The sequence below is a fragment of the Chiloscyllium punctatum genome, chromosome 23 (genome assembly GCF_047496795.1).
Source record: "Chiloscyllium punctatum isolate Juve2018m chromosome 23, sChiPun1.3, whole genome shotgun sequence".
NCBI lineage: Eukaryota > Metazoa > Chordata > Chondrichthyes > Orectolobiformes > Hemiscylliidae > Chiloscyllium > Chiloscyllium punctatum.
Window position 1 is genome coordinate 47,781,206 of NC_092761.1, and position 23,709 is coordinate 47,804,914.

General features: G+C 44.9%; 1 protein-coding gene across 1 annotated transcript in view; it reads left to right on the forward strand.

Annotated features, from left to right (window-relative positions):
• Nucleotides 1–17,993, forward strand: part of LOC140493951 (uncharacterized) — a 296,726-nt gene extending 278,733 nt beyond the window's left edge. The window contains 7 exon segments of the mRNA XM_072592902.1: nt 1,137–1,421; nt 2,841–3,110; nt 3,860–4,174; nt 5,949–6,233; nt 7,672–7,941; nt 17,746–17,859; nt 17,977–17,993. Of these exon segments, the coding sequence (XP_072449003.1) occupies nt 1,137–1,421; nt 2,841–3,110; nt 3,860–4,174; nt 5,949–6,233; nt 7,672–7,941; nt 17,746–17,859; nt 17,977–17,993 (1,556 nt within the window).
• Nucleotides 17,994–23,709: the final 5,716 nt, after the last annotated feature.

Genomic DNA, 23,709 nt, shown 5'->3' on the forward strand with positions numbered 1-23,709 from the left:
TCACAGTGAAGATTGCGAAATGCGGGGAAAGATTGGTTACTTTAAAGATTATTAATAGCATATGGCTAAATTCAAAAGTCAACAAACGAAAACCAAAAACTTAATGAACCACGAGTTGACTCAGGGTCAACAAAATGAAAGAAATAACTGCATGGCTCAATGTTTGGTGACCGTGAGAATTGTGTTGAAACCCATTGGATATTTGCACCAATACTGGGGTAGAGGCTGCTATTCCCAAAGGACATGCTCCACCTGGAACGTGCTGGAACCAGACTCTGAGTGAATTGTAAAGCATGAGCTGTGGATCAGATGTTGAATGAGACTATCCGCGATGTCGTTCAGTTGCTTGGTAAATTAGAACATTAAAGCTAAGAAGAATGGAGGATTATAGGTTAGTGGTTGTGTAGATTGCTTCAGTTAATACAAGGAAAGGGACACGATGTGTGAGTGTTGTATTACTCTGAGGAAGCAAGAAAGTGTGAGGAAATATGATGACAGATCAAACTTAAAGGATTTAAGTCTATTAAGCATTACGCTTGGAATAAGGTGGACAATACGAAAGTGCAAATCTAAGTTAATGAATCGGATATCATAGACATACCAGAAACATGCTCAAAGGAGATCAGAAAAGGTTTCTTAAGATTCAGAGATAATTGAGAATTTGGAGCGAGAGAAAGGGGGTCGGCTAGAGAGAGAGAGAGAGAGACAGCAGTGACAGAAAGGCTGGTGGGGTAGTACCTTTAATCAGAGATGAAAGGGGGAAAGTTTTGGAAGTTATTTCATCTCGGATGATGTAGCGACAATGTGGGTGGAGCTAAAGACACGGCAAGGGAATAAAGACTCATCCGAACAAAGATGCTGATCTAACTGATCAGGTTTGACCATTTTGAATGATGGAGCATTGTAAAAAGGCGAGAAGACCTACTGTGGCACTAAGTTTCTATCATTCTACATTCCTCATGTTTCAGGAGATTTGAAATGCAGTAACATTAAACAGAGTGGCAAACGGGTCTCCAATCACATGATTGAGACTCGACCCTTTATAGTTGGCAATAACAAGAACATCGCACACATTTATCAGACAGAATACAATTGCAGATTTCTGAAATCTCCTTTGCCGAATTCCCTCTTTTTAGATCCTTCAACGGAGCCGACAATCTCTGTCAGCCCTTCATTGACACTCTACGTGGCTGGAGATTCACTCACTATTAACTGCACAGTTCCACACAGCAACTTGACTGGACATCTGGAGTTGCTGAAGGATTCGAATTCTCTCATCATCGGACAAGGAGCCCTCACATATGTCACTGAAAACATCACCAACAGCGACCAAGGGAGCTACCAATGTTCCTATCGGATTGAGGTGACAGAGCAATGGTCACCCAGCTCTCTGAGTCAACCTGTTGAAATTGTTGTCACAAGTGAGTGAGTCTTGTGTCAGTTTTGTAGAAAGTGAGGACAGCAGATGTTGGAGATCAGAGTCGTATGGTGTGGTGTTGGAAAAGTACAGCCGGTCAGCAGCATCCAAGGAGCAGGAGCGTCGAGAGGAATGAAGATGCTGATGAAGATCTTCTACTCGAAACATCGACTCTCCTGCTCCTGGATGCTGCCTGACCTGCTTTGCCTTTCCAGCACCAATTAGTTCAGCGGTTGTTGGTTTGGAAACATTTCCAGTTCCTGAATTTTTCCATTGTGTTTCGCGGATCTATTCTGGGGTCTGAATCTCCAATGTAGGCCTGGAATTCATTTTCAGCTGTTTTTGTTTTAACCACACAATGTTCAGAAAATGCAGCCTTTCCTTCTATTGCACTGCAGTTTCCACATGTCCTGAGGCCATGACCCAGTTGTTCCGCACTCCCCACCATCCGGGATACCGTTTTGATGGTTTACCTGCTCAGTCCTTTTAAAAGATCTTGTTTTTGTTCAAACAGACACACCTTATGGTTGGGTCATGTAGTCACATGACACAAAGATGCCGTCACACTGATACAGTCACCGGGAATTAGACCGGGGGAGTGAGTGGCAAATGTAGGGCAGTTGAAGTTTGATGCAGATCAGGGAGAGGTTATCCAGTGCAGTGCAAAGTGTCAGCAAGGTGTGTTATTACCCAAACGGTGTTAGATGGTCAAAACAGGGAGGTAAAAATGAACCTGGATGTTCCTCTACACCAACACGAACAGTAATCGTTGCTGGTGTAGCAGGGAATGAAGAAAGCAAATGGGATGACGCCCTTCATAGGAAGAGGATTCGGTACAAGGATGGGATATCTTGATAGCACAACTGGACTTTTGTGTGTGCACCTTGGATCGCCATATCTGCAGGAGGATGTTCTAGTTACAGAGATAGTTCAACAAAGATTTCCCAGACTGTTTTCTGGGATGGCAGGGCTGACGTAGGAAGACAGACTGGATTGGTTAGGACGATGGTCACTGTTGTTTGGGAGAATGGTAAGGGATCTCATAGAAAGTTACAACATTCTAAAAGAACTAGACAAGGCTAAACACAGGAAGGATGTTCCCGATTACCAGCAGACTCCAGACTCACAGTCTAAAGGAGACAAGGTGGGATTGAGAAAAGGAGTAATGTCTTCACTCAGAGAGTGGGGAGCCCATGGGATTCTTTGCCTCAGGAAGCGGGCGAGGTGAAAATATTGAATAATGTTAGAGTTGGAGTCGGATAGATGTTTTACAGATGACAGCGAGAAAGCAAGGGAGCAGTGGACTGGGTTGAAGGATGAGGCACGATATTATTGAATGGGAGAAGTAAACTTGAAGGGCCGAGTGGCCTACTCCTGCTCCAATGTTGGATATTTCAGTGAGATGATTTGTTTTATTCGTTAGATCCTGCAACCCAGCCGAGCATCTCCGTGAGAGCTGACGGCGAATCAGTCACCATCAGCTGCACAGTTCCAGACGGTGTCCCTACAGGCCGCTTTCTGTTCCTAAAGGACACGGTTGCCATCATCAACAGCAGCATCAGCCAGCAATCCTTCACCTACACCATTCCGAACATCACTGACAGCAGCCAGGGCCAGTACACATGTTACTACAAAACCCAGGTTTCAGGTCGTTGGATACCATCATTTCAAAGTCGCCCTGTAACTGTCGCACGTGAGTAAGGCTTCCGCTGGCTCTGTAAGACGTGAATATTCGGAACCCGTGTCCCAGAGCGTGACTAATTCTGCGAGGTAGATATTTACAATGTAATTCCAACATTAAAGTAGGTTTCCTGTGAAAGAGTACCTTTATAAGGTAAACAGTAACGTTCCCTTTGCCTTTCCTGGTACATGCTATCTGAATGACTCTGTCCACATGTCCACAATGCCAGCTGGCAAAGTCTCCATATTCCCCTCTTGACTGAGGTGGGTCAGCAAGGTTGGTTGTATAGCAGGTCTGTGATGCCCAGCAGCACCCAGTGCGTGGGTTTACTTCCTGCGCAGGCAGAGGTCAAAGTGAGAATCCAGCCTCGAATGGGGCCCGGTGAGCATCTGGTGAATCCACCGCCGGTCATCTGTCTGTCTAACCGTCTGTCTGATGTCTCTTCCTCTCTGCAATAGCCGTGCTGAATCTTGTAAATTTATGTAAAAGCAACAGGTGCAGGGAGAGAGATAGAGAGAGCGAGAGAGAGAGTGAGAGGGAGGTAGAAACCAGTGAGGGAAGAGCTGCCACCAGTCAACTTTCTGTCTGTCTGTCACTTTCTGTCTCGCTCTCTAAGAGATTTGCAGACCCTTGGAAATCTACATAAAACATGTGGGTATTGGTGCCAGGAAGGTAAATAAATAACGATGGCCAATCACAGGTAGAATGATTCGGATATCATCGTTGTCCTCTGAAATAACGGGTCCACTCTGTTCTCTCAGGATCGGCTGTGAGATTGGTGAATTCGAAAGATCCGTGCTCTGGAACAGTGGAGGTGTTGTACGATGGAAGTTGGGGCACGGTTTGTGATGATGGCTGGGATTTGGCAGATGCCACTGTACTTTGCAAGGAGCTGCAATGTGGACCCGCCCTGTCAGTGCACAGTAACGCTCGGTTTGGACAAGGTACCGGCAATATTTGGATGGATGATGTTTCCTGCGAGGGGACAGAATCCCATCTCCGGTCTTGCTCCTTCTCTGGTTGGGGAACCCACAACTGTGGTCATGGTGAGGATGCAGGTGTAACCTGTTACCCAGGTAAGAGCCCAGCTGTATGACTGAATGGACATCTTCTGTACAACTCAGGTTCCTATATTGGTTTGGTAATCACAGGGAAGAGGGCAAAAAGCTTTGAAAGATGAAATCCAACCTTCAGGTTTATGAATAGCTTCTGGCTAAATTGAAAAGTAAGAAAGGAAAAAGTAAAACCTTAATCCGCCATGAGCTAATTGCCACAGGAACAACAAGATGAAAGAGATAACTGTGTGACTCAATGTTTGGTGACCGTGAGAATTGTGTTGAAACCCATGGGATATTTGCGGAGCAACTGGTGAAGGGGCAGCTGTTCCCAAAGAACGTGCTCCACCTGGAATATACTGGAACCGGAGTCCGAGTGAATTGTAAAACACGGCCTGTGGATCAGGTTTTGAATGGACTTGTGTGTGTGTGGTTTCATTTGCCTGGAATATTAGTCCATTAAACCTAAACCTGAATTTAGGATTGTAGGTTAATGATGGTGTAGATTGTTCCAGTTAATGCAAGGATTGAACACTACGGGTGAGTGTCATATTGCAGTGAAGAAACAAAAAAGTGTGTGGAAATGTGACGACATCAGATTTAAAGGGTTTAAGTCCATGAAGTGTTGTCTTTATGCTTGACCCACTTGAAGGAAGTGGACAAACCGATGGTGCAAATCTAAGGTAATGAATCGGATACCATAGACATACAGGAAACATGCTAAACAGAGATCAGAAAAGGATTATTACGATTCAGAGATATTTGGGAATTCGGAGCGGGAGAAAGTGGGATAGAGAGAGACAGCGAGAGGGAGGGTGAGAGAGAAAGAGAGAGACTGAAAGATAAGGAGAGATCAGTGAGGGACACGGTGGCGATGTAGGACCATTAATCAGAGATATGAAATGGCGACAGTTTTGGACGCTATTTCATCTCGGTTTGTTTATCGTCAATGTGTTTGGTGCTAAAAAAACAGCAAGGGAATAACATCTCAGACGAACAAAGCTGTTGAGCTAACCGATCAGCTGTGATCATTATGAATGGTGGAGCACTCTCAAAATGCCAAAAGGCCTAGTTTGGCTCCCAATTTCTTTCATTCCACATTCCTCATGTTTCAGGAGATAGGAAATACAGTCACATTTAACAGAATGGCAAACGCGTCTCCAAGCACATGATTGACACTCCACCGTTTATAGTTGGGGCGGCAGACTGTTTGGGTAGCCCGGTGGCTCAGTGGTTTGCACTGCTGCCTCCTGGTGCCAGGATCCCAAGTTCAATTCCTGCCTCGGGCACCTGTCTGTGTGGAGTTTGCACATTATCTCCGTGTCTGCGTGAGTTTCCAGCGGGTGTTCCGGTTTCCTGGCAGAGTCCAAAGATGTGCAAGTCAGATGAATTGACCATGCTAAATTGCCCGTAGTGTAAGGTGCATTCGTCAGGGGTAAATGTAGGAGAATGGGTCTGTGTGGGTGGCTCTTCAGAGGGTCAGTGTGGACTTGTTGGGCCGAAGGGCCTGTTTCCACACTGTAGGGACTCAAATCTAACTGAGTTGTCAATAACGAGAATATCCCACACATTAATCGAACATAATACAATTGCAGATTTCTATCATTCTACATTCCTCATGTTTCAGTACATTTGAAATCCAGTAACGTTAAACAGAATGGTAAAAGGCTCTCCAATCATATGATTGAGACTCTACCCTTTATAGTTGGCAATAACGAGAATACCCCACACATTTATCAGACAGAATACAATTGCAGATTTCTGAAATCTCCTTTGCCGATTTCCCTCTTTTTAGATCCTTCAACGGAGCCGACAATCTCTGTCAGCCCTTCATTGACACTCTACGTGGCTGGAGATTCACTCACTATTAACTGCACAGTTCCACACAGCAACTTGACTGGACATCTGGAGTTGCTGAAGGATTCGAATTCTCTCATCATCGGACAAGGAGCCCTCACATATGTCACTGACAACGTCACCACCAGCGACCAAGGGAGCTACCAATGTTCCTATCGGATTGAGGTGGCAGAGCAATGGTCACCCAGCTTTCTGAGTCAACCTGTCGATATTGTTGTTACAAGTGAGTGAGTCTTGTGTCAGTTCTGGACAAAGTGATGACTGACCTGCAGATGCCAGCAATCCAAGTCTAATGGTGTGGTGTTGGAAAAGCACAGCGGGTCAGGCAGCATCTGAGTCGACGATTAGAGCATGAGGAATTCATTAGGAATGAAGATGCTGATGAAGGGCTTTTGCTCGAAACATCGACTTTCCTGCTCCTGGATGCTGCGTGACCAGCTCTGCCTTTCCAGCACCACACCTTTCCACTTGTGTCTGTTTTGTCAAATTTACCAAGTCCTGAATTGTTCCAATGTGTTTTGATGATATTTCCTGGCGGCAGAACCTCCACGCTCAGACATAATTCATTTTCAGCTGTGTTTTATATAAGCACACATTGTTCAGAAAATGCAAGATAATTCCTTTGCTCGGCAGTTTCCATATTTTCGAAGCGGTGACCCCTTTATTCTGGACACACCCCTCCATCCGGAATACCGTTCCGAGTGTTACCCTGTCCAGTCTGTGAAAAGATCTACTAGATTTGTTCAAGGAGATACACCTTATGGTTGGGTCATGTCGTCTCATGACAGCAATGTCCCATCACACTGATACAGTCAGCGGGATTTGGACACGCGGAGTGAGTGGCAATGTACAGCAGATGCAGTTGAATGTGGATAAGCGAGAGGGTATCCAGTGCAGTGCAAAGTGTCAGGAAGGTGAATTAGGATCCAAACGGTGTTAGATGGGGAAAGCAGGGAGGTAAAAATGAACCTAGGTGTTCCTCTACACCAGTCACGAACAGTAATTGTGGCCGCTGTAGCAGGGAATGAAGAAAGCAAATGGAATCTTGTCCTTCATAGGAAGAGGATTCACTACCAGGATGGGATATCTTGATAGCACAACTGGACTTTTGTGTGTGCACCTTGGGTCTCCTTATCTGCAGGAGGATGTTCTGGTTACATAGATAGTTCAACAAAGGTATCCCAGACTGTTTTCTGGGATGGCAGGGCTGACGTATGAAGAGAGACTGGATTGGATCGGACTGTGGTCCCTGATGTTTGGGAGAATGGTGAGGGATCTCATAGAAAGTTCAAAACATTCTAAAAGAACTAGTCAAGGATAATCACAGGAAAGATGTTCCAAATCACGGGCGGAGTCCAGAATCACAGTCTAATGAGGACAGAGCGGGATTGAGAAAAGGAGTAATGCCATCACTCAGAGAGTGGGGAGCCTGTGGGATTCTCTGCTTCAGGAAGGGGGCGAGGTCAAAATGTCCCATACTATTCCAGATGGAGTCGGATAGATGTTTTACAGATGACAGCGAGAAAGCAAGGGAGCAGTGGACTGGGTTGAATAATGAGGAACGATATTATTGAATGGGCGAGGTCAACTTGAAGGACCAAATGACCGACTCCTGCTCCGATGTTGGATATTTCATTGAGATGATTTGTTTTATTCGTCAGATCCTGCAACGCAGCCGAGCATCTCCGTGAGAGCTGACGGCGAATCAGTCACCATCAGCTGCACAGTTCCAGACGGTGTCCCTACAGGCCGCTTTCTGTTGCTAAAGGACACGGTTGCCATCATCAACAGCAGCATCATCCAGCAATCCCTCACCTACACCATTCCGAACATCACTGACAGCAGCCAGGGCCAGTACACATGTTACTACAAAACCCAGGTTTCAGGTCGTTGGATACCATCATTTCAAAGTCGCCCTGTAACTGTCGCACGTGAGTAAGGCTTCCGCTGGCTCTGTAAGACGTGAATATTCGGAACCCGTGTCCCAGAGCGTGACTAATTCTGCAAGGTAGATATTTACAATGTAATGCCAACTTTAATGTGCCATTCCTGTGAACGAGTACATTTGTAAGGTGAACAGTAACAATACGTTTGCCTTTCCCGCTATCTGCTGTTGGAAAACATCTCCCCACATATATACAATATCCCCAGCTAGAAGCGTCTTAATGTTCTGCTCTTGACTGAGATGGGTTAGTAAGGTTGACTGGACATGTAGTCTGTAATGCACAGGGTCTCCCAGTGCGTGGTTTTAATTCCTGCAGATTTAGGATCCAAGTGAGGATCCAGCCTTCTGAAATTTGAAGTGAGGCGTGATGCTGTTCTGGTTAATCCACCACCGGTCAGATGCCATTGTTGTTTGCAAGGCGCTGCAGTGTGCCCCACCTTCCTCCCCAATCAGTGCTTCATTTGGAACTTGTACCCGCAACATTTGGATGGATGATGTTTCCTGCCAGGTAGATGGACAGAGTCCCATCTCCGGTCTTGCTCCTTCCCTGGTTGGGGAACCCACAACTGTGGTCATGGTGAGGATGCAGGTGTAACCTCTTACCCAGGTAAGACCATGCATTCGAACTGCTTGGCCATCTGACTTAGTCATGGGTTCACCGTATATTTCAGCAAAAGAAGTGGGCCTTTGGCCCATCAACACCACACTGATGTAAACATCCATCTAAGTATTCTAATCACCATTTCCCCAGTACCTGGACTGTATTCTTCTTCAATGTGTTGAGGGATTCTGCTTCTCCCACCCTTGCTTGCATTGAGTTCCAGATTCCCCACCATCTTCTGGGTGAAAGACATTTTCATCACATCCACCTCTAAACCTCCAGTCTCTTACAAACAACCTCTTCCTTTGACATTGATCAATATCAAGGGGGAAACGTTTTTTCTTTCTTGTCCTATTTATATCCCTCATCATTTTATACATTTCTCTGCTGTCCCCCTCTACCAACCTCAACTGCTCTAAAGCAAACATCTCCAGTCTGTCCAATGTCTCTCCATCACTGAAACTCTCAAGCCCCAAGGCAACATTCTGTTTAATCTTCCTGTGTACCTTTCCCAGTGCTATCACATCTCTCCATGAATGTGGATTCCAGGAAGGCACCAATACTCTTAGAACATAGAACATAGAACAATACAGCACAGAACAGGCCCTTCGGCCCACGATGTTGTGCCGAACTTCTAACCTAGATTAAGCACCCATCCATGTACCTATCCAAATGCCTCTTAAAGGTCGCCAATGATTCTGACTCTACCACTCCCACGGGCAGCGCATTCCATGCCCCCACCACTCTCTGGGTAAAGAATCCACCCCTGACATCTCCCCTATACCTTCCACCCTTCACCTTAAATTTATGTCCCCTTGTAACACTCTGTTGTACCCGGGGAAAAAGTTTCTGACTGTCTACTCTATCTATTCCTCTGATCATCTTATAAACCTCTATCAAGTCACCCCTCACCCTTCGCCGTTCCAACGAGAAAAGGCCGAGAACTCTCAACCTATCCTCGTACGACCTACTCTCCATTCCAGGCAACATCCTGGTAAATCTTCTCTGCATCCTCTCCAAAGCTTCCACATCTTTCCTAAAGTGAGGCGACCAGAACTGCACACAGTACTCCAACTGTGGCCTAACCAAAGTCCTGTACAGCTGCAACATCACTTCACGACTCTTGAATTCAATCCCTCTGCTAATGAACGATAATACTCCATAGGCCTTCTTACAAACTCTATCCACCTGAGTGGCAACCTTCAAAGATCTATGTAGATAGACCCCAAGATCCCTCTGTTCCTCCACCTGACTAAGAACCCTACCATTAACCCTGTATTCCGCACTCTTGATTGACCTTTCAGGGAGGAGAGCAGCATTTAAAGGTGAAATCTTTCTCAGTGACCTGAACAAATGCAACAGTTCTAATGGAATGTTTAGTTGCGCACAAGAATAGGACAGAGCAGTAAACGCATAGCACCACAACAGCTCTCCCTCGAAGTTTAGCAGCATTTCACTTTGACAATGAGGTGAAGATTTATGTTGTGCTAATGCAACACCTCCATCATAAATGGCCAACACCATTCTAGCTTTCAAAGATTTCGCATGTTTGCAGGAATGTTTTCTTTTTCAGTTCATGTACCTTCAAACTGATGGAGGAGATGTTTAGATTTGTCGTTACAATGATTCCTTCTTTCCATGCATCGTACAGAGTGAAAGTGTGGGACTGCATAATAGTGATCATAGCACAATTCACTGACCATTGTGTACAGTTTGGGATACAGTGACGCACTCATACTGTGTAGAAACACCTTACAACCCAACCTGTCCATACTAACCAGGTTTCCTAAACTGAATGAGTCTTATTTGCCTGTGTTTGGCCTGTATCATTTAAACCTTACTTATTCATGTATCTGTCCAAATGTCTTTTAAATGTTGTAATTGTAACCATCTTTACCCTCTGGCAATGTATTCCATATACGCACCACCCTGTATGAAAAGGTTGCCCTCAGGTCTCCTCTCACCTTAAACCTATGCCCTCTAGTTTTAGATATCCCTACCCTGACAAAAAAGACCTTGGCTATTCATCTTATTTATGCCCCTCATGATTTCACAATCCTCTTTAAGGTCACCCCTCAGCCTTTTATGCTGAAGGGATCAAAGTCCCAGACTACCCAGCCTCTCCTTATAACTCAAACCTTCATTTCTTGCTCACCTTATTTGCAGCCTTTCCTGTTGAATAACAACCTTCCTTTAGCAGGACGACCAGAATTGTACATGGTACTGCAAATGTGGCCTTACCAATGTCAATAACGTCCCAACTCCTGTACTCAACTGCTCTGATTGATGAAGGCAACTGTGTCAAATGCTTTTTTCACCACCTTCTTAAAGGACTCAAATTAATGATGAAAGTAGCAGAAACAGCATGAATGAGAGAAGAAATATACAATCACAGTTCACCTTTGGGAGTTTGTAGAAGAGCTAATTAGGTGGCACAGTGGCTCAATGGTTAGCACTGCTACCTCATAGCACCAGGGTCCCAGGTTCAGTTTCCACTTCAGGTGACTGTCTGTGTGGAGTTTGCACATTCTCCCTGTGTCTGTGTGGGTTTGCTCTGGTTTCCTTGTGCAGGCCAGGTGAATTGCCCATGGTGTTAGGTGCATCAGTCAGAGGTAAATGGGTCTGGGTAGGTTACTCTTCAGAGAGTCTGTGTGGACTTGTTGGGCAAAAGGGCTTGTTTCCACACTGTAGGGGATTTCATCATTTTTTTAAAAAAAACAAACAACAACTTAAAGATTATCAAGGACAGTATCTTGAGGGAGTCATATGTTAGTTGCAAAAGGATCTGCTGCTTAAAGAAAAGGGAAAGAACTACAATTTCACCATTTCTAAGACCTCAAAGACTCCAAAGAAAGGAGAAATCTGATAAACCAGATGATGGCCAACTGGTATTTCCACTAGATTATTAATCCAGAGACCCAAGTTAATGTTCAGGTCTCCAGGGTTCAAATCATGCTATGGTAGATGGAGGACTTTGAACTCAATAAATCCCTGGAATTAGAATATAATGATGACTATTGTTAGAAAACTCCAGCTGGTTCAGTAATGACCATTAAGGAGGTAAATCTGTAATCCTTCCCTGGTCTAGCCTACACATCACCCCACAGTGATATGGTTGGCTCTCAACTGGGCAATGAAGATAATAAATACTGACTTAGCCAGAGACAACCATATCCTGCAAATGAATAGGCATAAACTCAAAGAAGGGGAGAGTGTGTTATGAGAACGGTAACAGATTTAAAGTCTTGAGGGCAATGTGCCCCTTAGATAAAACAGTAGGAGAATGCAAAGTGCACTCAGAATATCTTCTTTAAAGGAGATAACTTTCGCAGTCTAGATTAGAGTGGTGCTGGAAAAGCACAGCAGGTCAGGCAGCATCCAACGAGTAGGAAAATTGATGTTTTGGGCAAAAGCCCTTTATGAGGAATAGAGGCAGGGTGCCTGCAGGGTGGAGAGATAAATGGGAGGGGGTGGGGGGGTGCTGGGGAGAAGGTACCAAAGAGTACAATAGGTGAATGGGGTGGGGATGGAGGTGATAGGTCAGAGGGGAGGGTGGAGTGGATAGGTGGGAAGGGAGATTTGCAGGTAGAACAGGTCATGAGGGCAGTGCTGAGCTGGAAGGTTGGAACTGGGGTAAAGTGGGGGAAGTGGAAATGAGGAAACTGGTGAAGTCTACATTGATGCCCTGGGGTTGTAATGTTCTAAGGCGGAAGTTAAGGTGTTCTTCCTCAAGGTGTCAGGTGGTGAGGGAGCGGCGGTGGAGGAGGCCCAGGACCTGCATGTCCTCGGCAGAGTGGGATGGGGAGTTGAAATGTTGGGCCACAGAGCGGTGCGGGTGTCTGGAGATGTTCCCTAAAGCGCATTGCGAGGAGGTGTCCAGTCTCCCCAGTGTTTAGGAGATCGCATCGGGAGCAACGGATACAATAAATGATATTGGTGGATGTGCAGGTGAAAGTTTGATGGATGTGGAAGGCTCCTTTGGGGCCTTGGATGGAGGTGAGGGGGGAGGTGTGGGCACAGGTTTCGCAATTCCTGGGGTGGCAGGGGAAGGTGCCAGGATGGGAGAGTGGTTTGTTGGGGGCGGGGGGCATGGACCTGGCTAGGTAGTCACAGTGGGAATGGTCTTTGTGGAAAGCAGATAGGGGTGGGGAGAGAAATATATCCCTGGTGGTGGGGTCCATTTATAAGTGGTGGAAATGTCGGCAGATGATGCGGTTCATGTGAAGGTTGGTAGGGTGGAAGGTGAGGACCAGGAGGATTCTGTCCTTGTTACAGTTGGAGGGGTGGGGTTTGAGGGCGGAGGTGTGAGATGTGGATGAGATGCTTTGGAGGGCATCTTTAACCACATGGGAAGGGAAATTGCAGTCTGTAAAGAAGGAGGCCATCTGGTGTGTTCTGTAGTGGAGCTAGTTCTCCTGGGAGTAGATACGGCAGAGGTGGAGGAATTGGGAATATGGGATGGCATTTTTGCAGGAGGTAGGGTGGGAAGAGGTGTAGTCCAGGTAGCTGTGGGAGTCGGTGGGTTTGTAAAGCATGTCAGTGTCACATTGATCATCATTGATGGAGATGGAGAGGTCCACGAAGGGGAGGAAGGTTTCTTCCTCTCCCTACGACCCAGCAGTACCCTTCCACTGACACTCTCATTCATTTGTCTGAACTGGTCCTCACCCTTAACAATTTCTCCTTCAAATCCTCCCACTTCCTCCAGACCAAAGGAGTAGCCATGAGCAGCTGTATGGGCCCCAGCTATGCCTGTCTCTTTCTTGGCTATGTAGAACAGTCCATCTTCCGTAGTTACACCGGCACCACTCCCCACCTCTTTCTCTGCTACATTGATGACTGCATCCGCGCCACCTCGTGCTCCCATGAGGAAGTTGAACAGTTCATCAACTTCACCAATGCATTCTGCCCTGACCTTAAATTCACCTGGGCCATCTCTGACAACATGTGTTTGAAAATGCCCTCTAACGCATCCCATCCACATCCCATACCTCTGCCCTCAAACCCCATCCCTCCAACTGTAACAAGGACAGAACCACCCCCCCACCCGGTCCTCACCTTCCAGCCTACTAACCTTCACATAAACCGCACCATCTGCCGACGGAGTGGGACCATTCAGTGCAGCCACTTAGACGCGGGTGTTTCGGCGCAGGCTGTTTTGCCGCAGACCCGTTTAGCCTCAGAGCTGTTTCGGCACAGCTCATATTGATTTCAGGATTAACGAAAGCAGTAAAAATAAAAGTTGATTCCTTTCCAGGCTTAGTTAAAAACATTAATGAAAGCAATAAAAATACAAGTTTATCCTCTTTAGTAAAAATGTTAAAAAGAAAGAAACTTGTTAATTAATCCTGAAATCAATATGAGCTGCGCTGAAATAGCTCTGCAGCTAAATGGGTCTGCGGCAAAACGGTCTGCACCGAACCGGCCACGCCGAAACACTCACGCCAAGTGATCCTATATCCATCCACTGGCATTTCAGCCACTTACAAATGGACCCCACCGCAAGGTATATATTTCCCTCCCCACCCCTATCCACTTTCCCTCCCCACCCCTATCCACTTTCCGCAAAGACCAATCCCTCCATGACTACCTGGTCAGGTCCACGCCCTCCTACAACCCACCTTCCCACCCTCCCCTGCCACTGCAGGAATTGCAAAACTTGTGCCCACACCTCCTCCCTCACCTCCATCCAAGGCCCCAAAGGAGCCTTCCACATCCATCAAAGTTTCACCTGCACATCCACCAATATCATTTATTGTATCCGTTGCTCCCGATGCGGTCTCCTCTACATTGGGGAGACTGGACACCTCCTCGCAAAGCGCTTTAGGGAACATCTCCGGACACCCCCACCAATCAACCCCACCACCCTGAGTCCTAACATTTCAACTCCCCCTCCCACTCTGCCGATGACATGCAGGGCCTGGGCCTCCTTTGCTGCCACTCGCTCACCACACGATGCCTGGAGGAAGAATGCCTCATCTTCTGTCTCAGAACATTTCAACCCCATGGCATCAATGTGGACTTCACCAGTTTCCTCATTTCCCCTTCCCCCACCTTACCCCAATTCAAATCTTCCAGCTCAGCACTGTCCCCATGACTTGTCCTACCTGCCTATCTCCCTTCCCACCTATCCACTCCACCCTCCTCTCTGACCTGTCACCTTCATCCCCACCCCCACTCACCTATTGTACGCTTTGCTACCTTCTCCCCAGCCCCACTCCCCTCCCATTTATCTCTCCATCATGGAAGCTCCCTGTCTTCAGTTGTAATGAAAGGCTTTTGCCCAAAACGTTGATTTTCCTACTTGTCGGATGCTGCCCAACCTGCTGTGCTTTTCCAGCACCATTCTAACCTAGACTCTGATTTCTAGCAGCTGCAGTCCTCACTTTTGCCGAGATAACTTTCCTAGTCTGGGAGAGTGTGAATGGAGAATTGGGCTGATTTGGAAGTGAAGACAATATGATGGTCATGCTTTGCAGGCACCAAACGTTGTTACCACATCCAACCGGAATGTAGTCTTGGTCACACAGAAACTTTGTTGCTGTGAGGGAGGATGCAGAGATGTTTCAGTGTGATTTGGACAAGAATGAGCAATTGCACACCAGATGCAGTTTAATATTTGTTTATGTGAGGTTGTCCACTTTGGGAGCAAAAACAGGAAGGTGGATTATTGTCTGAACGATGATAGATTTGGAAAAGGAACAGTGAGAATTGGCTGTTCCTTCTACCTTTGGGTTCATTAATGTCCTTGAGGGAAGGAAACTACCATCTTACCTGGTCAGATCTACATGTGATTCCAGACCCATTGCAATGTGATTGATTCTTAACAGCAAACTAGGATGGGTAATAAGCAGCTGCACCATCATCCTGCAATTGAATTTTTAAGAAGTGAACCAGTGACTGAAAGTAAGCATTGCAGATGCAGCAGCTGGTGAAGAAGGCATATGTTGTCCTTCATAATGAGAGGTATAAAATACAGGAAGTTTTGCTGCAATTGTACTGGATGAGGCCACATTTGGAATATTGTGTGCACTGTTTTGGTCTCCTTATCTGAGAAAGGATGTTCTGGCTATGAGTGGAGTGCAGCGAAGGTTTGCCAGACTGATTCCTGAGATGGAAGGACTCATATCTGCTGGCTTTGTTGATCATAGACCACAGACCCCCAATGGAGTGGAAACAGGCCATTTGGACCAACAAGTCCATACCAACACTTCGAAGAGTAACCCATTCCCCTACTCTTTTATTTACATTTACCCCTGACTAATGAACCTAACCTACACTCCCCTGAACACTATGGACAATTTAGCATGCCCAATTCACTTAACCTGCACATCTTTGGATTGTGGGAGGAAACCGGAGCACTCAGAGGAAACCTACACAGACACAGGGAGAATGTGCAAAGTTCACACAGAATGTCGCCGGAGGCTGGAATCAAACCCCAGGTCCCATGCACTGTGAGGCAGTAGTGCTAACCAATGAGCCACCATTGCTCAGTAGTTAACACAGCTGCCTCACAGGTTCAACTGCACCTTCAGGTGACTGTGTAGTGTTTGCATATTTGCCTCGTGCTCTGTGGATTCTCTGAGCACTCCAGTTTCCCTTCCACCGACCAAAAATGTGCAGGTTAGATGGATTGGCCATGCTAAACTGCCCATAGTATCTTGGGACATGTCGGTTAGGTGGATTAACCATGGGAAACGCAGGATTACAGGAGTAGGGAAGGGAAGGGGGATGGGAGCGTGTCTGGTTGGGAAGCTCTTTGGAGGGTCGGTATGGGCTCATTGGGCCGAATGGCCTGCTTCCACACTGTTGTCATTCTGTATGTGAGGAGAGACTGGCTCAGTTATGATTGTATTCACCTAATTCTAGAAAATTCTTTGCAAACCTTGACTTCTCCTGCACCATTAACCTGTATAAAGTTTCTTGTTTATGTTATACTGCTTTTCAGATACAGCAGCCCGCCTTATCCAAATTAAGCTCATTTGACCAGTACAGGTCATTCTGTTCTAATGCATTTTGTTACTATGAATTTGTTATAACACGATGGATGAATTGGGGAATTGGGGACACTGTTTATAAAGCATGAACTTTTAAAATGCGTGTTGGCTGTAACACAATTATATTGCCAACACTTTAAGCACTGTTTCTGAAGTGTGATTTTTTTTCTATTTCACGCGGTTGCACAAGAATGCAACAACCATTGTGTTATCGAAGAACTACCTGTATTCAGAATGCTATCTCTGCCTCTCTGAACTCCCCTCCCTCCCTGCTCTTTCTACTTCCACTCTCTGGATGAGCTGCTCCATTTGAAAGCATGGTCACTGACGAGACAGTAGATTCAGAGAGGTTTACAGTCACCACTGAGAATAAAAGGCCAATCGTGTTCATCCTGGTCAAAACAAATCCATGAATTCCAATCCCATTTGCCCAGCATTTGACATCATAGCCTTGGCATCGTAAGTGCGTATCTAAATCCTTCTTCAATGTGATGACGGTTTTTGCCTATGCCATCCTTATTGGCAGTGAGTTCCAATATCCCTTCCACCCTCTGTATGAAATCTTATGACTTAAAAACTGTATAAAGCTCCTCATCGTTGCTTTAAATTTCTGTTCCCCACACCTTACTCGTTATTGATCCCTCCCCTCAAGGTAAAATATTCTCCTTGTCTATGCCCCTCAGATCCCTGTACATCTCCATTAGATCCTCACCCTGCTCCAAACAAAACAAATTGAGCTTATCCAGCCTGCCTACATCGCTGAAATGCTCCATCCCAGACAATATCTTGGTAAATCTTGTCTGCAACCTCGCCAATACGATCACCTCCTTCCTTATTATGCACACACCAAAATTGTACATTTCCATCATCAGCTCTCAGCTCTTATAACCTATGTCACTACTGATAAAGGCAACTGTCCCATGTGACTTCTTAACCACTGTATTTACATGCCTTGGCATGGAGTGAAAAATAAACAGGTTGGGACTCTACTGGAGTCCCCTGGTGAAATCCACCAGCACATTCTGTGTTTATAGCTTGCAATGTTAAGTCTTTCCCCACACTATCTTTCTAGATGCTGCCAGACCTGCTGAGTCTCTCCGGTGATTTCTGTTTCTATTTCATATTTCCAGCAAGTATTGTTCTCTTATTTTGCAAATGCACAATTTGATTCAATTGTCTTTCAATTTCACAGAAAACCACTGGACTCAAAAGCTGACTCACTATCTTTGGGTGACAGGAACAGCACTGTTCATTGTTGTTGTAGCAGCTGCAATTGTGATGAAAATGAGAAACGGGAAGAAAAGAGGTTGGAGAAGGATACACTTTTCTTTAATATTGTGAGACTGAATTGTTCTATAGCTATAACGTTTTAAAAAATTGAACAGCATTCAAATGACTGCCCCCTTCACCCCTAAAAATTCAGGTGAAGACCACAAATAGCACCATAAGGAATCGGGTAAGGAGTAGGCCATTCAGTCCCTCGTGCCCACCCCAGCTCCACCATTCATAAGGACCATGGCTTTCCTTTGATTTCCTGACTGATCAAGAATCTCTCTGTCTCAGCTGTAAATATACACAAGGACTCTGCAACCCTCCCCACTACACACAGCTGTCTATGGCAAGGGGTTCCATAGACTCAGCCCTCTGAGATAAGAAATTCCTCCTCATCAGCCTTAAATTGGCATCCTTTTGTCTAAGATTGTGTCCTCTGGTCCGAGACTCTCCTATGAGGGGGACGCATACTCTTTGCAATGACCCTGTCAAGCCCCTTTAAGTTTTATCCTTCTATATTTCAGTGAGTAGAGTTCTAACCTCTTTAGCCTTTGCCCAATAGTTGACCACTGAATCTGTATCACCCATTGTTGAAGTCAAAGCTTCCCACTCTTGCTTCTGGCAGTACAGTGAGTCAGAAGAAAAAAAATCATTGTTTACATTATTCTCATTATGAATTTTCATTAATTACTAATTACTAAGAGGACAAGACAGGATGACCACAGGAAGGATGTTTCCATTGACTGGGGGAGTTCAGTGGCCGGGGGAGGGTGGTTACAGTCTGAAGAAACACAAGATAGGACTGAGAGGGAGGTATCATCCGAGAATACAAATTATTCCAATGGGCACCAATGCATCTTTATTTGGTAATATTTGGGTGTAAATAATTGAAACTCCATTCGATGAGTGAAGGGGTTGGGTGTATTCAGCATCACCTGTATTATTGAAGACAAATGTTCTTTTTTTTCCCTATTTAAAGGACATGCTACATTCAGAGAATCTATCACCAAGTTTCAGATGCAAAACATTGCAACCACAATCGACCCGTTGTGTTCAGAGCTGACACACTATGCAATTGAAGATTGAAGACTGGTTATACATCGTTGATTCATAGTGGAAAATATTGTCCTTGTCAGAATCGACTCTTCACTCCTAGAATTTTGTGAAGTTTTGACAACGCATTGAATGCATGAACTCTGATTTTTGAAGAGAATACAGAATTAGAATCATAGTCCTCCACAGGGCAGGAAAGTTCCTTTAGCCCATTAAATCTGAACTGATATTAAAACAACTCTAAATCCACAGCAGTACTACTTTCCCTCACTAGACTCCCATACCCTTGAATGTTATGACACTTCAAGTGTTCATCCAAATACTTTTTAAATGTTGGGAGGTTTCCTGCCCCAATTACCCTCCCAGACAGTCCATTCCAGACCCCCGCCACACTCTGAGGGAAATGATCCTCAAATCTCCCTCTCAGCCTCCTGTCTTTCACTTTAAAATAATGCCCACTTGTTATTAACCCTGTGATTAAGGGGAATCCAGCCTGTCCATGCCCCTCATAATCTTGTATTTGATTTCATCATCTTGAAGTCATATGGTGCAGAAACATATCCTTTGGTCTAACTCGTCCGATCTTCACCACTTTGTCTGGCAGCTTATTCCATACATGCACTATATTCTGCATTTGGAAGTTACTCCCTGGATCCTTTATATACCTTTCCTCTCTCACCTTACACTTATGCTCTCTAGTTTTGACCTCCTCCACCCCATAAAAAGACCTTGGCCCTTCACCCTACTCATGCCCCTCATGATTCTGTGGCTCTATAATGTCACCCCTCAATCTCCAATGCTCCAGAAAAAATAAACCCAGGCTATTGAGCCTTTCACTATAACTCAAATTCTCCAGTCCTGAACTGTGTGCACTTTTCTAAAACTGTCCTCACCAATGTCATGCATAGCTGCAACGTGATGTCCCAACTCCTGTACTCAGTGTTTGACAAATGAAAGCAAGTGTGCTAAATGCCTTCTTCACCACCCAGTCTACATGCGACACCACAGAGTCAGAGTCCTACAGCACAGAGACAGGCCCTTTGGCCCAAACTGTTCCATGCTGACTAAAGTGTCCATCAATACTAACCCCATTTTCCTTCTAAACCTTTCCTATCCATGTACTTGTCCAAATGCCTTTTAAATGTTGTTAATGTACCCACCTCAGCCACTTCATTTGGCAGCTCATTCCATATGTGTACCACCCTTTCTGTAAAATAGCTCCCTTTTATTCTTTATCCTCTAACCTTAAACTGATGCCACTTTCAAGGACTTGGAGATGCTGGTGTTGGACTGGGGTGGACAAAGTTAAAAATCACACAACACCAGGTTATCGTCCAATAGGTTTATTTGGAAGCTCTAGCTTTCGGAGCACTGCACCTTCATCACAGCCACCTGATGAAGGAGTGGTGCTTCGAAAGCTAGTGCTTCCAAATAAACCTGTTGGACTATAACCTGGTGTTGTGTGATTTTTAACTTTGTCCACTTTCAAGGAACTATGCACCAAAGTCTCTTTTATTGGCAAAACTCTTCAGGGCCCCAACATTAACTGTAGAGGTCCTGCCCTGGCTTGCCTTACCAAAATGTAGCACCTCACATTTATCTAAATTAAACTCCATCTGCCACTCGTCGCTTATTGGTTCATCCGGTGTAAGTGCTGTTGTGCTCTGAGACAATCTTCTTCGCTGTCCATTGCATCATCTATTTTGGTGTTATCTGCAAACTTACTAACCATGCCTCCTATATTCACATCCAAGTAATTTATATAAATGACAAAAAGCAGTGGACCCAGCACCAATCCATGTGACACACAGCTGGTCACAGGCCCCCAGTCCAAAAAGCAACCTTCTCCTATAAGTGAATTAAACTTACAATAATTTGATAAAAAATGTGTGTCTCATCACATTAAATGAATATTGCAGTTTTCTGTGGAGCAGGTGGGATTTGAACTTGGATTCCTGGCTCAGAGGCAGAGACATAACATGAACAAGCACACATGCATACACAAAATCAAAAGCGCACATACAGGCAAACACAAACACAGAAAAGCATTAAGTACACCTATAACAAACAGCACAGAAATACAATTGAGTGAGTATGTGTACACAGAAGCATATACTTGTATAAAGAAAAGCAAGCAGATACTCACACATACTCATATACAAATATACCAGTGCATGGAGACAAAAGCACCAGCGCACACACAAAGAAAACACAGAAAACACCAAGCACCAAAACTGTCTCAGACACACACAAACACAAGTATGCACATAAAAAAGCACAAGCAAATATACACAAGTGCGTGCTCATACACACAGAAAAGTACTCAAACACAAGCTACACACGCGCACACAAAAATGCAAGCACACATACAAAATCATAAGCGCACATTGACTCAAACATGCACACAAAGAAAAATTCAGGCATGTACACAAAAACACAAGCACATGTGCACACAAATATAAAAGGACATAAATAAAAAACAGGCATGTACAAAAACACCACAAATGCAAGTCCACACACACATAAGTGCACAACAGGCACACAAAGACACAAACAGAAATACATGCATACACAAATACAAGCACAAACATAAATCAAGCACACCCGGGTATGGGCAAACAAAAACACAAACATATATCCACAAAATATAAGCCTACATACACAGAAACACAAATGCACAAAAAAAACGCAAGCATGCACACAAACACAAAATGTAAGTACATATACAAGCACACGCAAACTCAAGCTTACAAAAAAACAAACATATGGACACAACATATTAAAAAGAAGCACACACACACACACACACACACACACACACACAAAACACACCCACATCAAACAAGAATGTGGGTGTGCACACACATAAAATCACACACACACAAGTGCATGCATAGAGTAAACAAACACAGCACACACATACAAAAGCACAAGAGCACATACATAGAGAAAAACACAAGCAAACACACAAAAGAACAAGAACACAAACACAGGTTTGCACATCCATACACCGTGGGGTAGCAAGGTGGCTCAGGGGTTAGTACTGCTGCCTCAGGGCATGGTTAGGAACATGGGAGTGGGATATCGTAGCAATTACAGAAAAATGGCTCAGGGATGGGCAGGACTGGCAGCTTAATGTTCCAGGATACAAATCCTCCAGGAAGGATAGAAAGGGAGGCAAGAGAGGGGGTGTTGGAGGGGTGGGGGTGGCAATTTTGATAAGGGATAGCATTTCAGCTGTGCTGAGGGAAGATATTCCTGGAAATACATCCAGGGAAGTTATTTGGGTAGAACTGAGAAGTAAGAAAGGGATGATCACCTTATTGGGATTGTATTATAGACCCCCTAATAGTCAGAGGGAAATTGAGAAACAAATTTGTAAGGAGATCTTAGCTATCTGTAAGAATAACAGGGTGGTTATTAGATTAGATTACTTACAGTGTGGAAAGAGGCCCTTCAGCCAACAAGTCCACATCAACCTGCCAAAGCATTTGCCTATATTCACCCCTTCACCTAACCTGCACATTTTTGGATTGTGGGAAGAAACCAGAGCAAACCCACACAGAGACAATGTGTAAACTCCATACAGAGAGTTGCCTGAGGCAGGAATTGAAGCCAGGTCTCCTGATACTACAAGGTCAGCAGTGCTAACCACTACACTACCAGGACTTTATCTTTCCAAGCACAAACTGGGACTGCCATAGTGTTAAGGGTTTAGATGGAGAGGCATTTGTTAAGTGTGTACAAGACAATATTCTGATTAAGTATGTGGGTGTACCTACTAGAGAAGGTGCAAAACCTGACCTTCTCTTGAGAAATAAGGCAGGGCATGTGACTGAGGTGTCAGTGGGGGAGCACTTTGGGGCCAGCGACCATAATTCTATTAGATTTAAAATTATGATGGAAAAGGATTGACGAAATCTAAAAGTTGAAGTTCTAAATTGGAGAAAGGCTAATTTTGACGGTATTAGGCAAGAACTTTCGAAAGCTGATTGGGGGCAGATGTTCGCAGGTAAAGGGACGGCTGGAAAATGGGAAGCCTTCAGAAATGAGATAACGAGAATCCAGAGAAAGTATATTCCTGACAGGGTGGAAGGAAAGGCTGGTAGGTATAGGGAATGCTGGATGACTAAAGAAAGAGGGTTTGGTTAAGAAAAATAAAGGAAGTATATGTAAGGCACAGACAGGAGAGTGAATCCTGAGAAGAGTATAAAGAAAGTAGGAGTATACTTAAGTGGGAAACCAGGAGGGAAAAAAGGGGGCATGCGATAGTTTTGGCAAATAGAATTAAGGAGAATTTAAAGAGTTTTTACAAATACATTAAGGACAAAAGGGTAACTAGGGAGAGCATAAGGCCCCTCAAAGATCAGTAAAGCTGCTTTTGTGTGGAGCAGCAGGAAATGGGCGAGATACTAAATGAGTATTTTGCATCAGTATTTACTGTGGAAAAGGATATGGAAGATATAGACTGTATGGAAATAGATGGTGACATGTTGCAAAATGTCCATATGACAGAGGAGGAGGTGCTGGATGTCTTGAAATGGGAAAAGATGGATAAATCCCCAGGACCTGATCAGGCATACCCTGGAACTCTTGTGGGAAGCTAGAAGTGATTGCTGGGCTTCTTGCTGAGATATTTGTATCATCAATAGTCACAGGTGAAGTGCTGGAAGACTGGAGGTTGGCTAACGTGGTGCCACTGTTTAAGAAGGGCAGTAAAGACAAGCCAGGGAACTATAGACCAGTGAACCTGACCTCAGCGGTGGGCAAGTTGTTGGAGGGAATCCTGAAGGACAGGATGTGCATGTATTTGGAAAGGCAAGAACTGATT